Consider the following 23220-nt stretch of genomic DNA (forward strand, 5'->3'; position numbering starts at 1 on the left):
CTAGGATGGTTGTGAACATTGGCTGTTCTTATGTCATTGAGTACTTGTGGTGTACATGAGTTCTGTAGAGAGAAATTTAAGTTAGTTTAGTCCTTCTCATGTCCTTCTTCAGTTCTCGTCAATATGATATATTGCTCAGTGAAATATTGTTGTTCAAATAGTTCCATTCCCGGAGTTATTTTATACTCTATTATGAAATCCATTAAAACACCAAACCACCCCGCTTATCATTGAAGTAAACTTTGACTCCTAGAAGTATGAGTTCGCTGACTGTACAATTCTTGGTGATTTGGCATACATAAGCTATTCATGTTTATTTATTTATCTATGTGTTTAAAGTGTAGATCTGGCGTTTAAAGTGTAGATCTGGTGTTTAAAGTGGATATCTGGTATAGAAAGTGTATATTTGGCGTTTAAAGTGTATATCTGATGTTTAAAGTGTAGATCTGGCGTATAAATGTATATATGGTGTTTTAAGTGTATATCTGATGTATAAAGTGTATATCTGGTGTATAAAGTGTATTAATGTTCTTGGAGCGTGAAGAAAATATTCCTTTTTATCTGATATTTACTTTTCTCTAATTTCACTTCTTGGGCAAATTCTTTTTCAAATCTTTCAACGAAGAAGAATAAAAATAAAAACTTATTTATTTAATAATTTCCATTTCTTTGGTAGAAATACTAGTTTAGAGAACTGGAGAACAATCTGGAATTTCTGGGAATTTTGCCTCGAAATTCCAAGTTTACAAAATAAGAAAAACAGTTTTTATTTCTGTCAGGAACTCAGTATATACATTTTCTTGCTTTACACAAGATTTTGAAAGTGTATATCTGGTGTTTAAAGTGTATATCTGGTCTTTAAAGTGTATATCTGGTGTTTGAAGTGTATATCTGGTCTTTAAAGTGTATATCTGGTGTTTGAAGTGTATATCGGGTGTTTAAATTGTATATCTGGTGTTTAAAGCGTAGATCTGGTGTAGAAAGTGTATTGGTGCTGAAAGTGTATATCTGGTGTTTAAATTTTATATCTGGCGTTTAAAGTGTAGATCTGGTGTTTAAAGTGTAGATATGGTGTTTAAAGTGTATATCTGGTGTTTAAAGTGTATATCTGGTGTAGAAAGTGTATTGGTGTTTAAAGTGTAGATCTGGTGTTTAAAGTGTAGATATGGTGTTTAAAGTGTATATCTGGTGTTTAAAGTGTAGATCTGGCGTTTAAAGTGTATATCTGGTGTTTAAAGTGTATATCTGGTGTAGAAAGTGTATATTTGGTGTTTAAAGTGTATATATGGTGTTTAAAGTCTAGATCTGGTACTTAGAGTATATATCTGGTGTTTAAAGTGTAGATCTGGTGTTTAAAGTGTATATCTGGTGTTTAAAGTGTAGATCTGGCGTTTCAAGTGTATATTTGGTGTTTAAAGTGTATATCTGGTGTAGAAAGTGTATTGGTATTTAAAGTGTATATCTGGTGTTTAAAGTGAATATCTTGTGTTTAAAGTGTAGATCTGGTGTTTAAAGTGTATATCTGGTGTTTAAAATGTACATCTGGTGTTTAAAGTCTAGATCTGGTACTTAGAGTATATATCTGGTGTTTAAACATAGATCAAGATAGATTGCGCATAAGACGACATTTTTCATAACACAGAGACACAAGCCTAGCTATCAACAAGCTATATATATCGATCCAAAAAAATGGGGACGATCCAGTGCTCTAAATGCCACACAGAGACACAAGCCTAGCTATCAATAAGCTATCTATATTGATCCCAAATAATGGGGACGATCCAGTGTTCTAAATGCTACACAGGGACACTAGCCTAGCTATCAATTAGCTATCTATATCGATCCCAAATAATGGGGACGATCCAGTGCTCTAAATGCTACACCGGGACACAAGCCTAGCTATCAACAAGCTATATATCGATCCCAAATTAACGGGGACGATCCAACCTGTTTAAACAGGGTTTCAGGATTACAAGTTATGCGCTGCTATTTAAATATTTTTTATTGCTTTTGTCTCTTTTTATCCAATGAACGTTAAAACAGTTGAACCCATCAGGCCCTTTAGTTTATGGTTGATCAATTTTTTTTTATTCTCCAAAAAAAATCAAATTTATCTTTTTAAATGTGACTTCAATTTCATTTGTTTTTTCCCTTTTAATGCAAAAAACGTCGAAACAGTTGAACCAATCAGGTCCGTCAGTTTATGGTCGGTCAAAATTTTGGAAAAATTTCGAATTTATCTTTTTCAAAAATCCACCAGAAAATCAGCAAAATCTTATATTTTTATGCTTTTGTTTATGAAGAAAACATGCTTGCCGTAAAAGAAAATTTAAAAGCTATGAAATAACAAGAAAAACTTTCATCTGAATATAAATGATGTAGATATCTTCGGTTCTCTCTTAGCAAACTTAATAAGATTTGTTACTAAGTTCTAAGGGTTTTATCATGATTCATGAATCTTCAATAGCTTCCTTCAATAAAAAATTATAGTAAATATGTAGTCAATCCCTTTAAAATATGAGTCCCGAAGAAAAATTTATGAAATTGTATAGTGAAGATAATTTTAAAGCCCATAAAAGTTAATCCCTGAAACTCGCAAGGTTGCACTTTAATCTAGTCTCGAATCAAACGCCTTTAGCAGGTCCAAACTCAGGAGTTAAGAAGAAAATAACTCTTACATCGAACAAGTAAAAATGGATATTTATTCTTTTAAGGATGGAAACTTTTAGTTCAGATAGAATTAAGTTCCATGAATTTATCTCAATGAGCGAGCAGACACTTTGAATATTTCATTCATTTAATCTACGTCAAAATTAAACTCTTCACGGTAAGAAAATCAGTTAGAGTTGGGTCGGTCAAATAGGCCTAGGATTAGGCCGGGTACTGTAAACAGTCTGAATGCGCCATGGGAGAACGTCATTGTAAGCCCTCCGACGGGACTATGCCAAGAAAATTGACCCCTGTCGTAAGTTAGTCTGGTTAGGGCGACGTACTGCACAGAATATGGAACCAGGCTACCATAGAATCGGGTCAGTACACGCTGTTATCTGGCAGGCCGGTACAAACTGGGCGGGTCCTGTTCGAATTCCAATTTACTACGGCCCAGAGTGCAGTTCGATTTATCAGAATCGATTTAATTAGTTCCGTCCCTTGAAGCTTTGATTAAGTTAAACATGAATATATTAAATATTTTTTATAAGTTAAAGAACCTGATTTATTTGAGGCCATTTCAGACACAAAATTCATTTTAAACCTTGCATAGGGCACAGTGCCCGATTATAGTTAAAAATTCCTAAAACGTTTCTCCTTTAAACTTTCAAGTCATTCCAAGAATTTAGTTGGTTTTTATTTTTGTTTTTCTAATATTATTACAAAGTCCAGACTGATCGAGGGGTTTCTCAAAATTAAACCAGATTCAGGGAATCATGAAACCATTATTTGAGTTTGCAAAGCAATTAAAGCTTAAAAACTATAAATAAAAGCTTTTATGATATGGGACTTTAAAAAAACAGAACTTGTTAACTTTTTGAAAAACGTACCTATTTTGTTTGTACTGAAGTATTGATACGTTTTATTGTGACTGTGAATCATTAAATAAAAGTCCTTTAAACTGTTGACTAACAGTGTGCTAAATAAAAGTAATTTTTATGAAAGAAATATAAGAAAATAATATTAATAACAATGTTTCTTTTTAATTAATACATGTTTTTGAATTTAATAATAGGTCAGAGGTGTTAAGTTAGTTTACTTTGTATTCAAATAATCAATAAATTGGTCTCACATAATTAATAATCGTGTATAATAATACTATAATTCAAATAGTATATATTTAAACCGACAATACCTGGGCGCCGCGTAACTAGATGGTTTTTAATTGCGGGGTCGGGGGTTGGGGTTGGCATTTAGAACGCTTCACGCCCATTTTCTATTTCAACCTTTAAGTGTAGCTCTTTCTGTGAGCATCTTCTCTTTGAACAATATAAAACAAAACAAACAAAAAAGTTCGCAGATTTATTGATATTTTTTCATGGATTTTCAAAATTTTACAAAAATTCAAAATTTTTTGGAGACAACTTTTTGAATTTCTGAGTATCCTTAAACCTGTCCTGTGGTCATGAGCGGTACCACACAAAATTTGGGCCCGATCGGTTCAGCCGTTTGACGTTTTTTGGGACAAACAAACACCCAGACAGACAAGCAATATTTATATATGGATTAAAGAAATAAGAATAGAGAAATTAAAGAACCTTGTAAAACAAAAATGAATTCAAAAATATTCTAGAAGAAGTTGAGTGTATTGAGCATAAAACTGTATAAAGAAAGAAAGGCTGAATAATTAATGTAAGAAAAATGGCCGGTTTACCTCAGAATACAACTAAACAAAAAAATGATATTTTTAAAGTAATGACTGGAAAATAAGAAATTGCACCAGAGAGCTAGGAAAGTTTACTTTTTCATAGATCTTTATAATAAAGTGCCCAAAGTGGCTCTAAGCTTATATAATTTTATTCTTATGTTTACAGGGGGGGTTTGGGCCTTAACATTTTTAGAAGGGGATGAATCATTTTGTGCACTGTACCGTTTAGCCGTCATCAGTCATGTAAACTGCAGTACAGTCTTAAAGTCTGTACAGTACTTCGAGTGATCCGTAGTTATAAGCTGGAAGGGGGGAGTGTGGATGGGAAATGTGGGCAGTATAGGGGAAATTGGGGGGATGAGGTAAAAGAAGGGGGTGGGGGTATATATAATATAAGTTTAATCAGCAATATTGAAAATAAGTTTAGAAAGTTTAATTATAAATATTAGGTTGGGGTTGGATTATCCTTCTTTGCTTTAACTCAAGAAAAATATCTTAACACTTTTTACTCAGCTTAAAGGGAACGTATGCGAAAAGTTTAAAGGGAGTGTAGAATAATCTATAATCAATGCGGAACTAGATAAATCTATAAGTATGTTATGGCTGTATTAAAAGCAATCAAAGAAAGTATAATGGATATTATGGACATATTTTATATGTATAAAAAAATAAACCCACTCAACAGATCAAAGAAATAATTTGGAGAGAGAAATTGTATACCAAACATCTCAATTAGTAATGACCAGGGAGTAAGACGTAAAAGGACCCTAATTAGGATGATTAGGATGAATTATCGTCGGACATATTAGGATGATGGATTGATTTTCAACCGACGAGGAGGCAACGGATCTTACTTATTCCGAACTTTTAAGTGTTGGTTCCTGAAATAGACAGGATCAAAAGCAGAGTTTATTTTTTTATACCATTTAGATAATTCAAAGGTATTTATTGCGTACGAAAACACAACTTTTAAAAAAAATTAATAATTTTGATTATTCACCGAAAGGCGCAGCCTGAGGTGAATAATCAAAAATAACTTAAGTTCGTTGGCTCTAGGTCGGTTTACATAGCATCAAATAATTAAAGAGAATCACATTTATCAGAAAAACATTTAACTAAAGGTCTAAACCAATGGTTTTAATCAAAGGGTAAAGTAATCATTGGATTCTTTATAACGATCATCGATAAAAACAATTCGGTTCGTTTAGAAGTTTTGTACAGTAATACCAGAAAACTAAGGAAAATGAATTTTATCTTAGTTCTTCCCTTTTATTAAGAAGTGTCGCTACTCGCTATCAAGGTGCTAATACAAGGAAAGTTAAATGCATCAGTGTTCGTCTAGTATCCAAGGAGCATAAAATCATTTAATTTTGATAATTTTGAAAATTCACATATTAGTTTTCTATTACCAGAATATTTCATAGATTATTTTTGTGAAAATTGATTTAATGTCAGGCTGTGACATCCGTCTTGTGTTTACTTTTCCGCCCAAAGACAGTACACTGCAGCACAAAAAATGCGTATTGTGTACACCTCTGAAATAACTTTTCTTGCATTAGTACCTTGCCCGCTATACGGTCATATTTTGTAAATGTTGCAAATGATATATATTTCAAAATTGTGAATAAAAGATTGTATTTTTATAAGTGATTATAAATCGCCCTTTACAAGCCCCACACATTTTATTTAAATGAGCTCTTCCTTGCTGGAAAATCTTTGACTGTCTGAAACGGTTCGCGGCATTTTCATAACATTTTTTTGGGTCGGCGTTTTTATCTCTAAATAATTGCATAGACATAAGAAATAGTGCCGCCATGTTTATGCTTGGGTCATGATAAAATCATTAAATTCAGACCATATGGAGTTATTTCAATATATTTACTCTCGACTAGAACTGATTTTAATGATAAAGGAATTGCGCCTTTGTCCCTAACTCTGATTTTCTATTTCCTATATCTTTGCAACCCCATGTCGTTGACCTTAAATATATTTCAAACTCTAAATTCTGTTAGATCATATAATCTATATTTAAAATATCAAAAAAACATTCGAGTTTGCGGCAAAGACTTAATTCCTTTATGCTATCGGTTTTAAATTAAGACACTGTACAATTACATGATGTACTTTCAATGACCATTCATTTGTAAAGTGGAATGTTTGATTCACATCGGGTACCATGTGACGTCTATCGCGCAGAATTTACGGTGTACATGCAGTACACTCAAGCTACCGACGCTTATTTTTTCAGTTAGAAAAAAAGGAGAACTGCATCGCCCCGGATCCGACAAAGCTTTAAAGGGTACTTTTGAAAATCGACCAAGCATATGTATTTGTAATCGTTGTGATCTTTCCAGGCTACATTTGTTGCATAAAACGTGGTGGGTCGACTCTTACGCTGGGAAGTCAAGACTGGACAGTACGAGAGAATGATAATACAGTACATGTTGTACCGGCACAGATCATGCAACTTTTATAGTGAAGTGCCTTACCTTGCCGTCCGCAGGCTTGATAACGGTCGTATCAGCATAGATCTTGGGACTTTGATTAGGCACAAGCTTGAGGTGGCAGGCTTTGCAGTACAAGCTCTCACCATGGGTTCTAGATAAACATTCAAAAATAAAAAGAGTCTCGTTTTTTTACTGAAATAGTTCGAGACAACTGCCTGATTTAAAAATTAAAATGTCCACTATTAATTACAATATTAACCCTTTTGATTTGATAAAATTGAAAGCTGGACTCGAAAAAAAAAAAAAAAGTACAGTGATAACTATAAAACAATGGAATGGAAAGACGACATTATGACAATAAATGTAATTGATGTTGTTAAAAAGCTAATAGTTTTACTAGACAGTTATAAATTCATTAATTTATTGAATTGGGTCTGTTTGTGTTTACTCTGCACAATTGCTGTGTAGTTCGCTCAATAGACTTTTCAAAGTTATAACTTGATTCTAAAAGTAGCCTTACGATTACAGAGTTTTCTGGGGATTACACCAATTAAATCAAAATTTAAAATTCCAAAAGTGTTATGTGCTACATTTTTTCTTTTTTCTTTATTATTCTTTTCCCCCTCTTTTAAAAGATCTCTCCATATTGAATACATATTATTAGTCTTTTTCTGTTTTGTGTTGTTATTAATGAACAATATTTTTTGTAATAAATGATGATAGATTCTAATTATTTACAAAAACAAAAACATTTTCAAAATAAACATAAGATTATTTATCCATTCGATCATTCTTACATCCTATAATATTTGTATCCAGATATACATTTTTCACCCATTCTTTCATTCTTTCATCCTTACATCCTTACATCCTTTCATTCTATAATTCTTGAATATACTAAAGATTGCATCTGTAACATGAAACACTGTGTAAATAAATCAAATGTTTTTAGAAAAATGTTGCGTTTTCACTGATATATATAAAGATGAGCAAGTATGAACATTTTATCACAGATATAACAACTAGGGATGTGTCTGTTTACCCTTTTGAAATCGGCTCAAGAGGATATATCTCACCATTAAATAAAGCAAATCTAAAGAAACTGCATAAGTTCTGCAAACCCAGTAGTTTCAAAGCAATGTGCTAAAATCTATCAAGCCTTGCAGTACTGTCATCATACCACATTTTTAGAAAACGAAAAACACTAGACTGGGACCAAGAAACTCCGTTTCTGAAAACCACCTCTGAATAGCTAAACTATACTCATGCTAAAAGTCTTGCATTGCACCTGTTTTTTTGGCAAACCCTGTCAATTATAAAATATGATATCCAGAGAAAAGAGTATTAGTTTGTAAACTTTTATATTGTTTAATGCAATTTTGCTTTAGACAAATATAAATGATGAATAATAACAGCCATGCACTTATTCAGCTATTCAGCTGTATTTTCAATATACATATGCAAATCCATTTTAGATATGTTTGTTTTTATTTTTGATAATTTTTGTTTGTATCAATTTCATTCATTTCTTTATTTGACTATTTATCCAAACTTACAATATGTATATGTATAATTTATTTCCATATATTTTTATCCATTTTTACTTTTTTTCAAACATTTTTGATAACAAAAACTAATAGTACCTGACACTAGTGGAATCAAGCTTTTTGGTACAGGTTGTACACTTGAAGCAACGTTTATGGAACCTTCTTCCACCTGATCAAATACAGTATTTTTATTATGACCCAACTAGAAAGATGAGTCAGCTGCCAACCCCTAACTAGAAAAATGGGTCAGCTGCCATCCCCTGGCTTCATCAAAGGGGGGGGGGTGGCAACCCCCTCAAAAAATCATGCACTTTAATAAAATATTTCAAAAAAAGAATCACGTTATTTAACAAATATAATTGAATTGAATTTATAAATATTTATAAATCATGAAACAATTAAATTGAGCTATGTTGGGAACTTTTGTATGGGATAGTCATAATTCCAATTGTTCGATCCCGATATTCACAGTGGGCAGGTTTAATTTGAGGATTAATGTTTAATCTGTTAATTTCAGTTATCCCTTCAGGATTCCGAATAAAGTTTAAATTAATCTGTAGATTAACAAAGGATCGAGATTAATCATTGATCTCGATATTCACAATACAAGAGTTCCCAGCTCTGATTACATTGAGCTGACTGTAATTGATTGATAATATTGGGCTTATAATATCTTTCTGATAATTTTGAGCTAATTTTTTTGGCTGATTGAATTGAGCTGATTAAATTGAGTTGAAAGAATTGAGCTGATTAAAAGTGACCTGCTGGGAATCCTTCAGCATCATATACTGTCTGCTGACACTTCGGACACTTCTCTTGCTCTAGCTGTTCCGGCATCTTACCTAAACATTCAATATGTATAATATAATATAACAGAATGTACAATATGTACAGTATGTACAATATGTACAGTATGTACAATATGTAAACTATGTACAATTTGTACAGTATGTACTCTTTGTAAAGTATGTACACTATGTACATTATGTAAAATATGTTTATACAATATGTACAATATGTACAATTCAATATGTTTTGCATATTTGCATGTTTATTTTTAAAAATTATTCTATATTGAAACGTGGTTTTCAATACCCAATGTATATTTTATAAGTTCCAGACTCTTGTAATATATGTCTAAGAATATACTGATGTTGCAGAGTCGGAGATAAGATTAGATATCGGATAGAAAAAGAGGAATTAACCAGGTTCAGAGAATTGATATATAAATATTTATAGAGCTGTAGATATAAACATGCTATCCTTGACGATAAGTTTAAATAAACTTAAATAAATGAATCTACAGTGAGACCCATAAAACTGTGGAATAGGAAGACGACTGTTAGACTCAATTTATGATTTTGAATAGTCCATTGAATACGAAGCAAAACATTTGTGCAGTGACTTTCAAGCTACTGGCATTTGCTTTTATTTATAACAACATCAAATATAATATTACTGAAAAGTCTTCTTCCTTTGCTCAATTTTACGAGTCTCACTTTACATAAAATACTATTATGCAAAAGATAAAGTTTATGGCTTAAGATTTTGAATAATAATAAAAGTTGAATATTCATTGCGCAGAGCTGATGTCAGCATGTTCAATATCAAACCATTCTATAAGAAAGAAGGGGGGGGGGGGGAGGGAGCATGGAAGAGAAAAAAGTTAAGCAGTTTATTACGGTACATTCGAAAGGTCTAGAGAAAAGTAAGCAACAGTAATCCAAATAGAAGAAGTAAGCCGTTTTAGAAAAGAAATAAGTAAAATACAGCTAAAAAAGTTAAATGTAACGTTATATAGGAAGTAAAATGTATAAATACTGTTATAAATTTTAATTAAAGTTATAGCTGTAAAAGTGTAGTAATAAAACCGGATAATTTTGTATGAGCCGAGTGCCAGGTTTCCTGAATACATATTCGCCCTAATAATCTCAGCAAATGTTGCTAACAGAACAATTTCAGGATGTAAATGTCAGAATATTTTCCACGAGCTTTCACCCCCAACTCCAATAAAAGAGTACAGCAAAGCAAGAAATCCGCGAAAACGTGTTTGAAAAATTCTCAATCTCATTAAAAATGGCGAGAGAGGTACATTCCTACAGCTGGATTAATCTTCGTGTACAAACGGTTTCTCTAAATGAACTTCAAGGAGCTTTTAAGATTTTCATGTACAAGCCTTCCAGGGTTTCTCAAGGCATTATAATAAAAAGCAACAGTGGAAAAATAAACTCCGGAACGTTTGTTGCTCTCATGGGACCGTCTGGGTGCGGGAAAACATCTTTTTTAAACGCTCTGGCATTCCGACCTCAGCCCGGAGTCAAAGTATTGGGGAAATGTTTTTTTGATGATAAAGAAGTGAGTAAATACACGGCAAAGTACGTCTGTTCATACATTCCGCAGGTAAAACTTTTCGAGAAATTAGTTTCAGTAAAATTATTTTCAACGTTCAGAATTAAAAACATTACTACAAAAAACCTTTTTATAGGACGATCTTTTCTTTGAAAATTTGACCGTTGGTGAGCACCTAACCTTTCAAGCTGGTCTCCGACTTTCTAGTAATCAGTCACAGCGCAACAGGTTTTTTTTCTACGAATTTATTTATACTTTTTTCGAAATTTATACCATGCTAAATCATTAATGCAAAGTTAATGAGATACTGTAAACTAAATATACTGTTTTGCGTGATGTAATAATAGAGTGTGCTAATATTCTGTAATGTAGTAATTGCCATGTAATTGTTATGATTAAACCTTAGAGTTTCCAGGGGGAATTAATTGAGAAATTAACCAAATCACGCAACGATATAATAACATTTTAGAACACATAATTATGACTTTTTACTTTTCAAAAACAATTCTCTCGAAACACACAGGAATTGAGAGAATCTGTGTTAAGAAATGTTTAAGTAAAAAGCATTATAGAACTTGCATTTTGGGAAAAGATTATAATTATATTACGAAAAGAAACAGAATAAAGATAAAAGTATTTTTTTTGGTGTTTTACATGGTCAAACGGTTGAGATTTATGACTCTTATATTGCACATTTTTAAACTTTGTCTTTTAAACTATCGAAGCTAAGAACATTCCCATGGTTCTTCAAAGTTCCCAAATCAAAATGAGGCAAATCGGTCAATGGGTTAATTCACGTGTTATTATCGGACAAACAGACAGAAAGACAAACATAAATTACTACTTTAAAGAAGACTGGTTTGCGAAGCCAGCTTTGCCTGGAAGCTTTACTTCTTCGTTGCATGTAAACCAACTGAATTTAGAATTTTAGAACTAATTCAATAACATTACTTAAAGGCAAAGGAATTGAGTTTTTGCCACAACCTCAAGTTTTTTAATTTCTATAACTCTGCAACCAGTGGGTATAAACCTTTGATATTTCAAACTTAGATTATTTGATCTAACAGAAGGAATAGTTTGAAATATCTAAGGTCTACGACATTGGTTTGCCAAGATATAGGGATAAGAATATTTGAGTTTGTGGCAAAAACTCAGTTCCTTTGAGGCAAATTAAGGGGTTCGTAAATTATGCTTTGACATACAAACAAACAGACACCTTAAAAATAGAAGATGCGATAAATGCCCTTTTAATTAAAAAAATTTGATAGTTTTAAACAAGAAGTTTAAACAAGATACAGGGGTTATCAGAAAACTGTGAAATCATGGCCATCTTCATTTTTCTTTAATTAAAATTTGAAAAGATCGTTAAATTTGTGATTGCTATAATTTATACGTAACTTCACATGTTAATGAGTACAACAAAATCGTCCGAGATATATTTTATTAAAAAGAAAGAAAAAAGACGACAATAATTTCACATCATTCTGGAAACCATTGAATGTATGAAAAATTTAATATTTAAGAGATGATGCAGTTGATCAGATGCTTACTTTACTCAACCTTCATCATATCAAAAACAACAGGAAAATATAGCTTTTGGATTTAAAATTTAAGGGACTGTATTCGTTCTTTTAATTGACCCTCTATGCAATGCGGCAATGCTCCATTCACAATGGTACTATTGAAACCTTTATCTAATTTTTAGTCGGTTTTCTAGGCTTAAAATGTTTAATTCTGATAATTTCTATATGTTTTCCTGCGGTTTAAATGTGCAAGTGACTTTTGAAGAGAAACCACAATTGAAAACAATGAGTTTTCAAAACTATAAAGAGGGATTTGTAATTCCTCAGCTCTAGGGTACCGTTGTTAATTGGGCATTGCTATCGTTGTGTCAAGGGTCACTTGAAATTACGCCTACAGTCCCTTTAAACATGTTTTTAGGTGAATGTGTTGGTTTATCAAATTCAATCAGCAGTTTTACTTTTGCATTGTAGATATATTGTAAATATGAAACTAAGCTAGAATTTTGAATTTATTAGGATTGGGAATACGTTGTCAAGTGGGAACGGGATCTCTAAGGTAGAGATACTGTTTGCAGCTCCCTTATTTTTATAATAATTTTTTGATTTATTTTATCAAATTTTTTCAAGTTTTCAGACCAAAATTTGATCTAAAATTTAATACGTTTGAATGAGAAAATAGATTATTCGAATATATTCAAACTGGAATTATTTATTATGTACATATTTTTTCTTTCTGAATTTAATTTTATAAAAAATCAATTTTTCAACAAGGTGCAAGGAAGCATTATGTATCTCAGCATTATGCTGCATTTTTACTTTTCAAAATTGGTTCACATTAAAAATTCAAAACCAAGAATTTCTAGAAAAAGTGTATTATTGTCTTCTATTTATAATGATATATTAATTAGGGAGAAAGGAAGAGAATTGCCTTTGCTGCAGAAATGCTCTCTGACCTTCCAGTCATCCTTGTGGATGAACCAACTTCTGGACTTGGTAAACAGAATACAATATTATTAAATAGATCCATCAGTTTTAACAATGATACATTACAGATTCTCATATGGCCAGCGTAGTTGTAAAACTTCTGTATGATGTTTCAAGACTTGGAAAGATTGTGATTGCTTCCTTACATCAACCTTCATCACAGCTCTTCAAGTTCTTTGATAAGATATTCCTGCTCTCTGATGGTGTCAAGGTTCTCTACGGTACAAGACAACAAGCACTGGAGTTATTTTCTCAATCTGGATTCCCAGTTCCTGAAAACTATAATCCTGTAGACTGGTTTATTCTAAACACAAAGATATCCTATGGGAGGAGTAGAGAACATGAAGATAGAAGGAAGGTTATGTATTTCGCGGATATGTGGCATCTTTACTTTCATGAAGAGATTCCAATTCAACCAGCTGCTGTTCTTAAACTTAGACAAGCTCGGGCACAAGTAGGCATTCAGTTCAAGATTATTATACAGAGACTTTTCCTAACTTACTGGAGACAATACATGGGAGGAAGCACTGCTCTTATTCTAACCTTGTTCGGACTCTATCTAGGAGTTATCTTCTATAACCAGGCGGACAATGTGAACCAGAACAATATCAGAAGTGTTGAGAGTGTAATGGGAGTTCAGGTTCTTGTCTCGAGTCTCATATTTCTCTCTACTCCTAAGAAGTTCCAGGCAACTAAACCAGTTGTTGTCAGAGAGATTCATTCAGGACTGTACTATACCATTGTTTACAAGTTCTGTATCTACCTAGTGGAGGTTCTACTACTAGTTATACAGACTGTTCCTGGATACGGAATCATGTATTGGATGGTGGGGCTGAATCCTTTACCATTACGGTTCATTTGGAGTTTATACCTTAGTGTTAACCTCAACTGGATTATGTTGGGACTGGGTCATCTCCTGTCTAATCTACTGAATTCAGATAAACTATACGTGGATTTATCTTTACAGATAGGCCTTGTACTCAGTCTATTCTCAGGTCTCATCATTAACCTTCAGCAACTTCCAACTTTCCTCTATCCTTTCAGGTCATTATCATTTACATCATATTTATATTCATAAAACTGCTTTCTTAAATAAAAATCTAATTATTCTATTTCCAGGCTTGCGTCACCCATGTTCTACGGTTACCAGAACATGCGTATGGCCCAGTGGTTAGGTATGGGAGCAATACCCTGCCATGAGGATAAACTCCAGGATACATGTTTTATCAATGGAATGGAGTATCTCAGAGAGAGTGTTGAGTTGGAAGATATTTCTATGGAGAACCATATAATCATGACATTTGTTGGAGTTATCTTTAGACTGATTGCTGTTATTGTTTTCCTTTTTAAGAATCATTGAACAGCTCTTTTATTATTTGTAAATAAAATTGCTAAGCCTGAACCTGTTTATGTTTGTTAAAATAAAATATCTGATGAACTATTTAGCCTTTTAATTTTTTAAACTTATGTTTTAAACTTGTCCTACCTTAGGAGTAGTGCTGGGTTAGATGCCCTACACATACTGGCCTAAATAGGCACCTTAAACTAAACCTAAAATTCCCCTTGAAGGGCCCTACAGATTTATTTTCATCAAGGATTCTTAGCAATTATATTGAAACAACATTATATCACAAATGTGATTTATCTTGTTGATAACAATAAAGCAAAATATAGAAGTTTTGTAATCAAGTTTATTTAAATATATTGAATTTGACCTAAGGTCCCTAAAAGGCCCAGAATGATTAATGGACCAATGCCAAGAAAGAAAGACAGGACTCAATAGTCCTGACCAATGAGAAGCAAGACCTTCCATGTAAGGACCTTGCTGCCGAGCTGACCAGCTCGAAATATTTCAAGGATTTCTCACCCTACGTAATCTATCCATAAAAAATATAAATCTTCAAAATATAATATTTCCAAATTAGCTTATCAACCCCAACCAAATGTAACCTGCAAGTAAAACCCCAGCTTTTATCTATATAATCTATTTAAAACTCTTAAAAATTTAGCCTATCAAAAAGTAAAATTTTACTATGATAAATTCCAAAATTTTATTATTTTTACTTTTTGAGATTTATTTATATTTACCCCTCCCCCTAATAGTGAATCTATTGAAAAGATTGGCGAATGCATATTATTTACATATCCCTTCTCAATTTTTAGTAATTTGAAAAAACCCACATATTTGTGGTTTGTATGACTTCATTCCTAATTTCCTTTATAAGCCGGAAATATCCTTTATAAGCCGGAAGAATATCACGATTAAAATCTTAAAACTATAAAACATAAAACGGAAAAAGTTTATCGTCGAAAGAGGAAGAAACGAGAAAAAGATTTATAGTTTTATTTAATTAGAAAAGTTAAAATAGAAATATTTTCTCCCCTGTTGAATAAAATAGAATTTAAATGAACTGAGTGAGGTATTCTGTTTCCGCATGGAAAGATAAAATAGTGAAAGGGAAAACAAAAATCCCAGGAAATGGTTTTTTTGCTACAAACTCTGATTTTCTAATCTCTAAATCTTTGCAACCCAACATCGTATACCTAGCTTTGTCGTGTAAAACTATAAATTCTGTTATATTAAATAGTCTAAATTTGAAATAATTAAGGTTTAAACCTTCAGGTAGAAAAGAAATTGGGATTAGAAAATTTAAGTTTGTGGCAAAAACTCAATTCCTTTTAGATATTCATGATGTCCAGAGGTCGGTTCTTTAGCATGGAGTATTGTTAGTCTTGAATGATGCCTGATCTCGATATACAATGTGGGATATTTTAAATTTGAAGATAAATACTTGAATCTATAATTTCATCCGTGCAGGATACAACCACCACTGGATATCGAAAAGGAATTAAATTAATTCGCAGGTCTGCATAAGATGGAGATAAATTATTGATCCAATGTGAACAATATTAAATTAAAGAAAAAATGGTTGATGTCGATATTCAATGTGAGCATTATTAAATTCAAGAATAAATGCTTAATCCCTCAAGTTAAAGTTATCCCTGCAGGAGAAGGAATTATTTAATCCGTAGATCTACTTAACATTGAGATCAATGTTTGATTACGAGATTCAAAACACAAAAGTTTTGTCTTTAGGACAGCTAATGCTGACTTCTCTTTATAGATACACTAGCTTGGGAACCCAGCGTTGCCTAGGGTACTCATGTTACTCCCACCCGCCGTTTACTCGCATTTGGTCGTAAATTACGATTTTAACTATTTTTCCGGAGGACCCACTCAACTTGAAAACTAACAACAAGCTGAGAACATTCCCGTGGTTCTCAACTTTTCCTGCGTTCCCCAATCAAAATTTGAAGCAAATCGGCCAAGGGGTTGATAAATTATGATCATGGATGGTTAAAACACCAATATTTTAAAAATAAAATCATAATTTCTCCCGTTTAGCTATTATTTTAAAGGAAAGTTTATTTTATCTAATTTATCCTAAGTACATATAGACTGCAAGATATGCATTGAAAGAGAAAACGAAAAAAACTTTCCAATAATTGTATTTGATTTTATCAGCATTTAAAAATAGCTAAAAATCTACGATTTTTGGTTTGAATTCAGTGCAATGTTTTTTTCACTTTATTTTACATAGTTTAAAAAAACAGCATTGATTTTACAATTTTAAAGCTTTTAAAGACTTTAAAGGAGTACTTGGCAAAATTCTTAAAAAATGTGCTCTCCGGAATGTGAACCTTTTAGTTCATAGTTAATTTGCATCATTAAAATCTCGTCAGCTATCAATATTTACCAGGACACTAGCTTGTTATCGATCAATTCCAAACCAATGTCTACACGGACACTAGCACTCAATCGATCAATGCCAAACCAATAGGCGCCATCATCTATCAATGTCTACACGGACACAAGTACTAAATTGATCAGTGGGCACAATCAGCTATCAATGTCCTCCACAAACACAAACACGTAATCGATCAAACCAATGGCCACGATCAGCTATCAATGTCTCTCCACGGACACAAGCACTTAATCGATCAAACCAATGGGCACGATCAGCTATCATTGTCCTCCACGGAAGCTCGTAACTATCAATGCCAAACTGCAAGGTACGATCCTCTACCTGTTTATCAAGATGAAGCCTTAAACTCCAGCCCCTCCCGTTGGTACAGTCTGGTTAAAAAGATAGGCTTGCAAGATGTTAAATCTGATTCCATCAATGTAGAATGTCTTAATGATATTCTTGACGAAGATGCAGCAGACTGTGTTGCTGAACACTTTGCCAGGATATCTCAAGAATATGAACCATTAAATAGAAATATTCTCCCATCCTTCCTTNTTGGTATGAACCTAAAAGACCTAGTTAGAGTTTACATTGCGTATATACGCAGGATTCTTGAGTACTGTTGTGTAGTATGGAGTTCCTCTTTAACCATAGCACAGGGTGAGGCCCTAGAAAGGGTTCAGAAGGTGTCCCTAAAAGTTATTCTAGGCCCAGTATATGTTAATTATCAATCTGCTCTATCAGTTCTGGAACTAGAAACCTTAAGGATTAGGAGAGAGAAACTTTGTTTATCCTTTGCTAAAAAATGTCTAAAATCTCAAAGGCATTCTGCCCTATTCCCGGTAGAACCAGTCACTCACAACCACCAGCTACGGAACGTTGAACTATTTACTGTCAACTATGCTAGAACGGAGAAATACAGAAAATCTGCTATTCCCTATATGCAGAGAAAATTAAACTTCCTATGATATAACCTTATCTTAATCTGTGATAAAACCCATGATATATTCAATTATATTCTTATGAGAATGTTAATCATATTATAATATGTATTATGATCTTGATTTATCTCTAATAAATCTTACTTACTTACTTACCTATCAAGACAGGGAATGATTACTCTCTCGAAGTAAGCAGTACGGAGTCTCTCATCTAATGTATTTGAGGTTTATATATTACAAGTTAAAGTTAACAGACGTAATTACAATTCCTAGGTTGTTATCTATATCACATGATTAAGACAATTTTGTGACGGATTTACAGTACAGTTAAAATAGGCGCAATTAAGATGATTATATATCACATGATTAAGCGAAGTTCAAATGAATAATGGGTTTCACGTAGAAATTTACAAACATAGATAGATGTACAATGTAGTTCGGGTTTACTGCAACATATCGAGTTTCCCGATATTTATTAAAAACAGACACAAGTCACTTTCGTAGAGAAATTACAATCGAAAATAATTATTTTTCAAATTATAAACAGGAATATACGATATATTCATACTAGATCAAAAAAATATTTTAAAGGTACCATTGCGACTCGGAAATTGCAATTCTCAGAGCCATGGACTAAGAGAATAGAATATATATTAGAGTAGAATTTACTAGAAAAAAGTGTAAAACGACCATTTTGTTGTACTGTATCCATACTGCAGGTGTATTTCACATATTTGTGCTATATAACCTTTTGGGCCCTGGAACATCATTTTCATAGAAAATCTAAAATTAATATTAAAAGAAAACCAAATTATGAAACTGGTTTCATAATTGACCAATGATCATTTCACATAGACTCTATGCCTTTCACTTTACAAACTATGACTCCCCATTATAACTATAAATCAAATGATGTTTTTTATTCACCTAATTCATTTTATAAAGTTTATTTAACAGCTTTAAAAAATTCGAAATTGAAATGGATAGTCTAGGGAACATACTGTATTGGTGTACTCTACTGCATATCATTTGTGAACATTTACATGATTTGTACACTTTGAACTCCCTTTCAGGCTGAAAGGAAGTTACATTATATCAGGGGCGGCTTTATTTTCAAGGTGGGGAAATAATTGAATCATTGATTTCCCCCCTGGAATTAATTACAGGGAATTTGGTCAATTTTATGTCAAAACCATGACCACCTGGGTAGAAGGTTGGAAATGTGTCAGCTAGATTTGGAGTTGTAAGTAAGTAATTATTTATGAAAAATAACAAAAACACACAAAATAAAGTGTTTCAAGAGAAAATATTATATTTAATATAAATTGGTGGTGGACTAATAGTATTTTTCGACGATAAACTAACAACTTTTAGAAATAAAAATGATAGATTTATTTGTAATGTTAAAATAAAAAAATTAAAATAGGCTTTATGGGTTGTGAAAAAGATATAGCATGTGTTAGAATTAAAACATTTGTTCTGCTGATAAAACTTCGAAATAAGATTAATATTTGAAAGCTTAGAAATGTGTCGTTTATTTTCATACCATATTTTAGGGAAATTTATGAGAAAGCATTCCAATTTTAATAGATTTTACTCTAGGAGCATAAAAATCATTTCTGTTTCTAAGATTTGCGTTTTGATATATTTTGATAATATGAAATCTTTTTTAAATGTTGGGGGTAATTGGTCTCCCTTAAATTGAAATACAAATTTAATAACATTAAAAATTCCTAATTTTCTGAAATAAAGGGGATTATTTTTAAAGCCCAAAAAGCTTCCGCTGTGTGACATATTCTAGGTAACCCCATCAATAGACGAATAGTTTTCTTTTGCAATGATTCTATCTTATCAATATTTTTGTTTGAAGTTAGCATCATAAATGTTAAACTAAATTCTAAATGAGAGTGGAAAAAGGAGTAATAAAGCAATTTCATGGTTTCAAAGCTTATGAAGCTTTTAATTCTTTTTCATAGCAAATTAAGTCAAAAAGTTAATCGCCTGTATATCTTTTCAAAATAGTCATTAAAGCTCAATTTAGTCTCCAGTCATAATCCCAAGAATCTAAATGAATCTGTTTCTTTTATGCGTTCAATTTTTCGTGTAGTTTCTCATAGTTTAAAGAAAACATCGGGACAGTCGTTTTGTGCATTTAGAAAATTTGAAAATAAAATTGCGTTAGTCTTCTCAAAGTTAATAGTAAGTTAATAGACATGTACCAAAAAGTTTTTTCTACTTCTTAATTTATTGTGTCTGCAAGAGCACTCAAGTTTTTACATTTTGATGCCACATTTGTGCCGTCGGCAAAGGCTACATCTGAAAAGTTTGTTAGATTGAAAGAAGTCATCTGCATAGATATTAAACAGTAAACAGCTTAGACTTGATCCTTGAACAAGACCCATCTCTAATATTTAGAATATGTCTAGCTGATAAGGTACCATTTATATCGTGCCGCGTAAGTAAGATTCAAACCATTGTAATGTGTTGCCTCAAATTCCTGCGTTTTCAAGCTTTTTCAGAAGTATCTTGTAATCAATACAATCGTAAGCTTTAGAAATATCTAGCATACAAATCTTTATCTATTTTAGGAATAGCTTCTGCTTTAGATTGGCCAATAGATGAAAAATATTTATTGAACTCATTAGCAATTATAACTTAATCTGAGATAATTAAGTTTTCCTTCTTGATGGAATCAATTTTCATTGAACTCTGATTAGGCTTGTTTCCCATCCCAGTAATGTTTTTTAATGCTTCCCACATCTTCTTAGGATTTCGATTTTGGCAACCTATTAATTTACTAAAATAGACCTTCTTGGCTTATCTTATTTTTTTATTATAAATGTTTCTGCATACCCTAAACTTGATCTTATATTCAGGCTTTTAAGTTTGCTGAAAAATAGTATGTAATGATAGTTTTTGCGCTCTCAATGAAAGTAGCTCCTTCGTCATGAATTGGTTTAGGGCCAAGGGGTACCTTTCTTGCATTTTTATTTTTATTTTTTTGTAAAGGAAAACGTTTTTCAAAATTTATGAAAAATGTCTGATTAAATGATATTGCTGCTATCTCTGTAGTTTGAGATAAAAATACATTATTTCATTTTTCTTTTCAAGCGCAGTTTTGAACGATTTTATATTATAATCATTCATGTTCCTTTTGAGATTTTGAAAACATTTTTGGTTGTGTTTTAAATCAAGAATTTTTGGTAGAAATATTGTACTATGGTCTGAAATCGATTGAATATTTTAGAAAACTAGCCTAAGAGGGCGCTTCGCGCCCATCTTCTAAATTAATTGTGAACATGTTCTATTTGTGTACATCGTAAAACAAAACAAAAATAATTCGCGGATTTTCACGAAAAATTTCGTGGATTTTCAAAATGTTCAAAAATTTAATGAAGATCAAATTTTGATGGAGACAAATATTTGAAATTTCAATCATTCACAAACCTTCCCTGGGGTCCCTAGATGTCCCACAAAAAAATTGGGCCGATCGGTTCAGCCGTTTTGACGTTTATTGGATAAAAACAGACAGACAAACAAACAAACAAACAGACAGACAAGCCAAATTTATATATAGATGTTTGTATCTTTTGGGTTATCATTAGTTATAATATGGTCTAGAAGTGCAAAATTGTTAAAGGAAAAAACCTGAAGATAATGATATTGCATAGTATACTCACTGACAATCATTATTATTATCTGAGAAAATATAGGATTTGCAATTGCTGTTATTGCAAATTTCTAAAAATAATAATAAAAAATGGTTCAAAGTGAAGTGATTTTTTGGTGGGGGGCGGGACTTCCCTCCTGCTTTCCGGAGAGGGGGACGTCCCCCCTTAAGGCGCCTCTGTGATGGGGCCATTTTAGAAACAAAGCGACACTTTATAATAAAAAAAAGAGAACGAAAATCATTTCACAGTTTTCTGGTTTCCTCAAACCACACACATTAGAAAATTAGCATGGGTAGGAAGGCTGGGGGAGGGGGGTAAAGAGGTGTCAGCTGTGTGCTTGGGGATCCATTAATAAAATAAACATTGTTACGCTGTCCGATATATTCAGAACTATTTTTCATTTTTTACAGACCAGACCTCTCCAAACCAACATTTTCCAGCCACCTACTCCACCCCCCATACTTCGGGTTTATTTGTACTCCAGGTTTATATATACTCCAGGTTTGTATGTACTCCAGGTTCATATACTCCAGGTATATATATACTCCAGGTTTGTATACTCCAGGTTTATATATAATCCAGGTTTCTGTGTACTCCAGGTTTGTATACTCCAGGTTTATATATACTCCAGGTTAATATACTCCAGGTTTATATACTCCAGGTTCATATACTCCAGGTTTATATATACTCCAGGTTCATATACTCCAGGTTTATATATACTTCAGGTTTATATATACTCCAGGTTCATATACTCCAGGTTTATATATACTGCAGGTTTGTATACTCCAGGTTTATATATAATCCAGGTTTCTATGTACTCCAGGTTTGTATACTCCAGGTTTATATATACTCCAGGTTAATATACTCCAGGTTTACATATACTCCAGGTTTATATACTACATGTTTATATATACTCCAGGTTTGTTTATACTCCAGGTTTGTATACTCCCGGTTTGTATATACTCAAGGTTTGTATACTCCAGGTACATAATCTGCATATAGGAGTAGAATCTACAGGTTCCGAGAGTACCTTGAGATTAAAGGTTGAGGCCGGAGGATTGGTAGCGGAGCAGGGTTCAAGTTCTCAAGTACCGTGGTGTGTATAAGGATCACTAGTTCTATTCAAACCAGGAGAGGGGAAATACCCTTCCTTGACTCCGAGTGATATCTATATAGTTGAAAGTTTACACTACAGGTTAGGTACTTTCCCTACTTCTCAAGGGGATTTTCCCAAGTGGCAACATCCCAAATGTGCAATTTCCTTAACTTCCCAATTCTGTCCTAGCCGCAGCGTTCGGACCCCTAGCCTGTTCAGCCGCAGCACTCGGCCCCCTAACCTATCCTAGCCACAGCGATCGGCCCCATTGCAGCCTGCGGCGTCGCCTAACTTAACCTTTGGGAAGTTGCCGCTTGGGAAATTGCACATTTGAGAAGTTGCCTTTTGGGAAATTTTCACATGGAAAGTGGCCCTTGGGAAAACGCATTTGGGAAAGTACCTAACACGACAGTAAATGCATGCATCTTCACACCGAACAAACTCTCATTTTTAAAATTAAAAGTTTAGACCTTTGAAATGTTGTCTATTTATTTGACGATCTCAGAAATTTGAGCAAGAAAGAATTTTGTCCATCTTGGATACTTTTAAACTTTTT

At 32.7% G+C, this 23220-nt stretch overlaps 2 protein-coding genes across 2 annotated transcripts in view; one reads left to right on the forward strand and one right to left on the reverse strand.

Annotated features, from left to right (window-relative positions):
• Positions 1-14747, reverse strand: part of LOC111700872 (uncharacterized) — a 26060-nt gene extending 11313 nt beyond the window's left edge. Inside the window, exons 1-4 of the mRNA XM_023471935.1 lie at positions 14694-14747; positions 9113-9193; positions 8448-8520; positions 6847-6955 (exon numbers count right to left, since the gene is read on the reverse strand). Coding sequence (XP_023327703.1) covers positions 6847-6955; positions 8448-8520; positions 9113-9188 — 258 coding nt within the window. The 5' untranslated portion in view covers positions 9189-9193; positions 14694-14747. The remainder of the gene's footprint in view (positions 1-6846; positions 6956-8447; positions 8521-9112; positions 9194-14693) is intronic.
• Positions 10413-14648, forward strand: LOC111700873 (protein white). The gene is made up of 7 exons (XM_023471936.1): positions 10413-10751; positions 10837-10928; positions 12224-12283; positions 12740-12779; positions 13132-13216; positions 13276-14251; positions 14327-14648. Exons 1-7 carry the CDS (start codon positions 10428-10430, stop codon positions 14565-14567), a joined length of 1818 nt encoding a protein of 605 aa, XP_023327704.1. The 5' UTR covers positions 10413-10427; the 3' UTR covers positions 14568-14648.
• Positions 14748-23220: the final 8473 nt, after the last annotated feature.

Source organism: Eurytemora carolleeae, unplaced genomic scaffold (genome assembly GCF_000591075.1).
Source record: "Eurytemora carolleeae unplaced genomic scaffold, Eaff_2.0 scaffold403, whole genome shotgun sequence".
NCBI lineage: Eukaryota > Metazoa > Arthropoda > Copepoda > Calanoida > Temoridae > Eurytemora > Eurytemora carolleeae.

Coding starts and splice junctions, on each gene's coding strand:
- LOC111700873 (XM_023471936.1), top strand. CDS start 10,428: ATGGCGAGAGAGGTACATTCCTACAGCTGGATTAATCTTCGTGTACAA. Junction 10,929..12,223: donor AATCAGTCACAGCGCAACAG/GTTTTTTTTCTA, acceptor TTAATATTTAAG/AGATGATGCAGTTGATCAGA. Junction 12,284..12,739: donor CATCATATCAAAAACAACAG/GAAAATATAGCT, acceptor TGAATTTATTAG/GATTGGGAATACGTTGTCAA.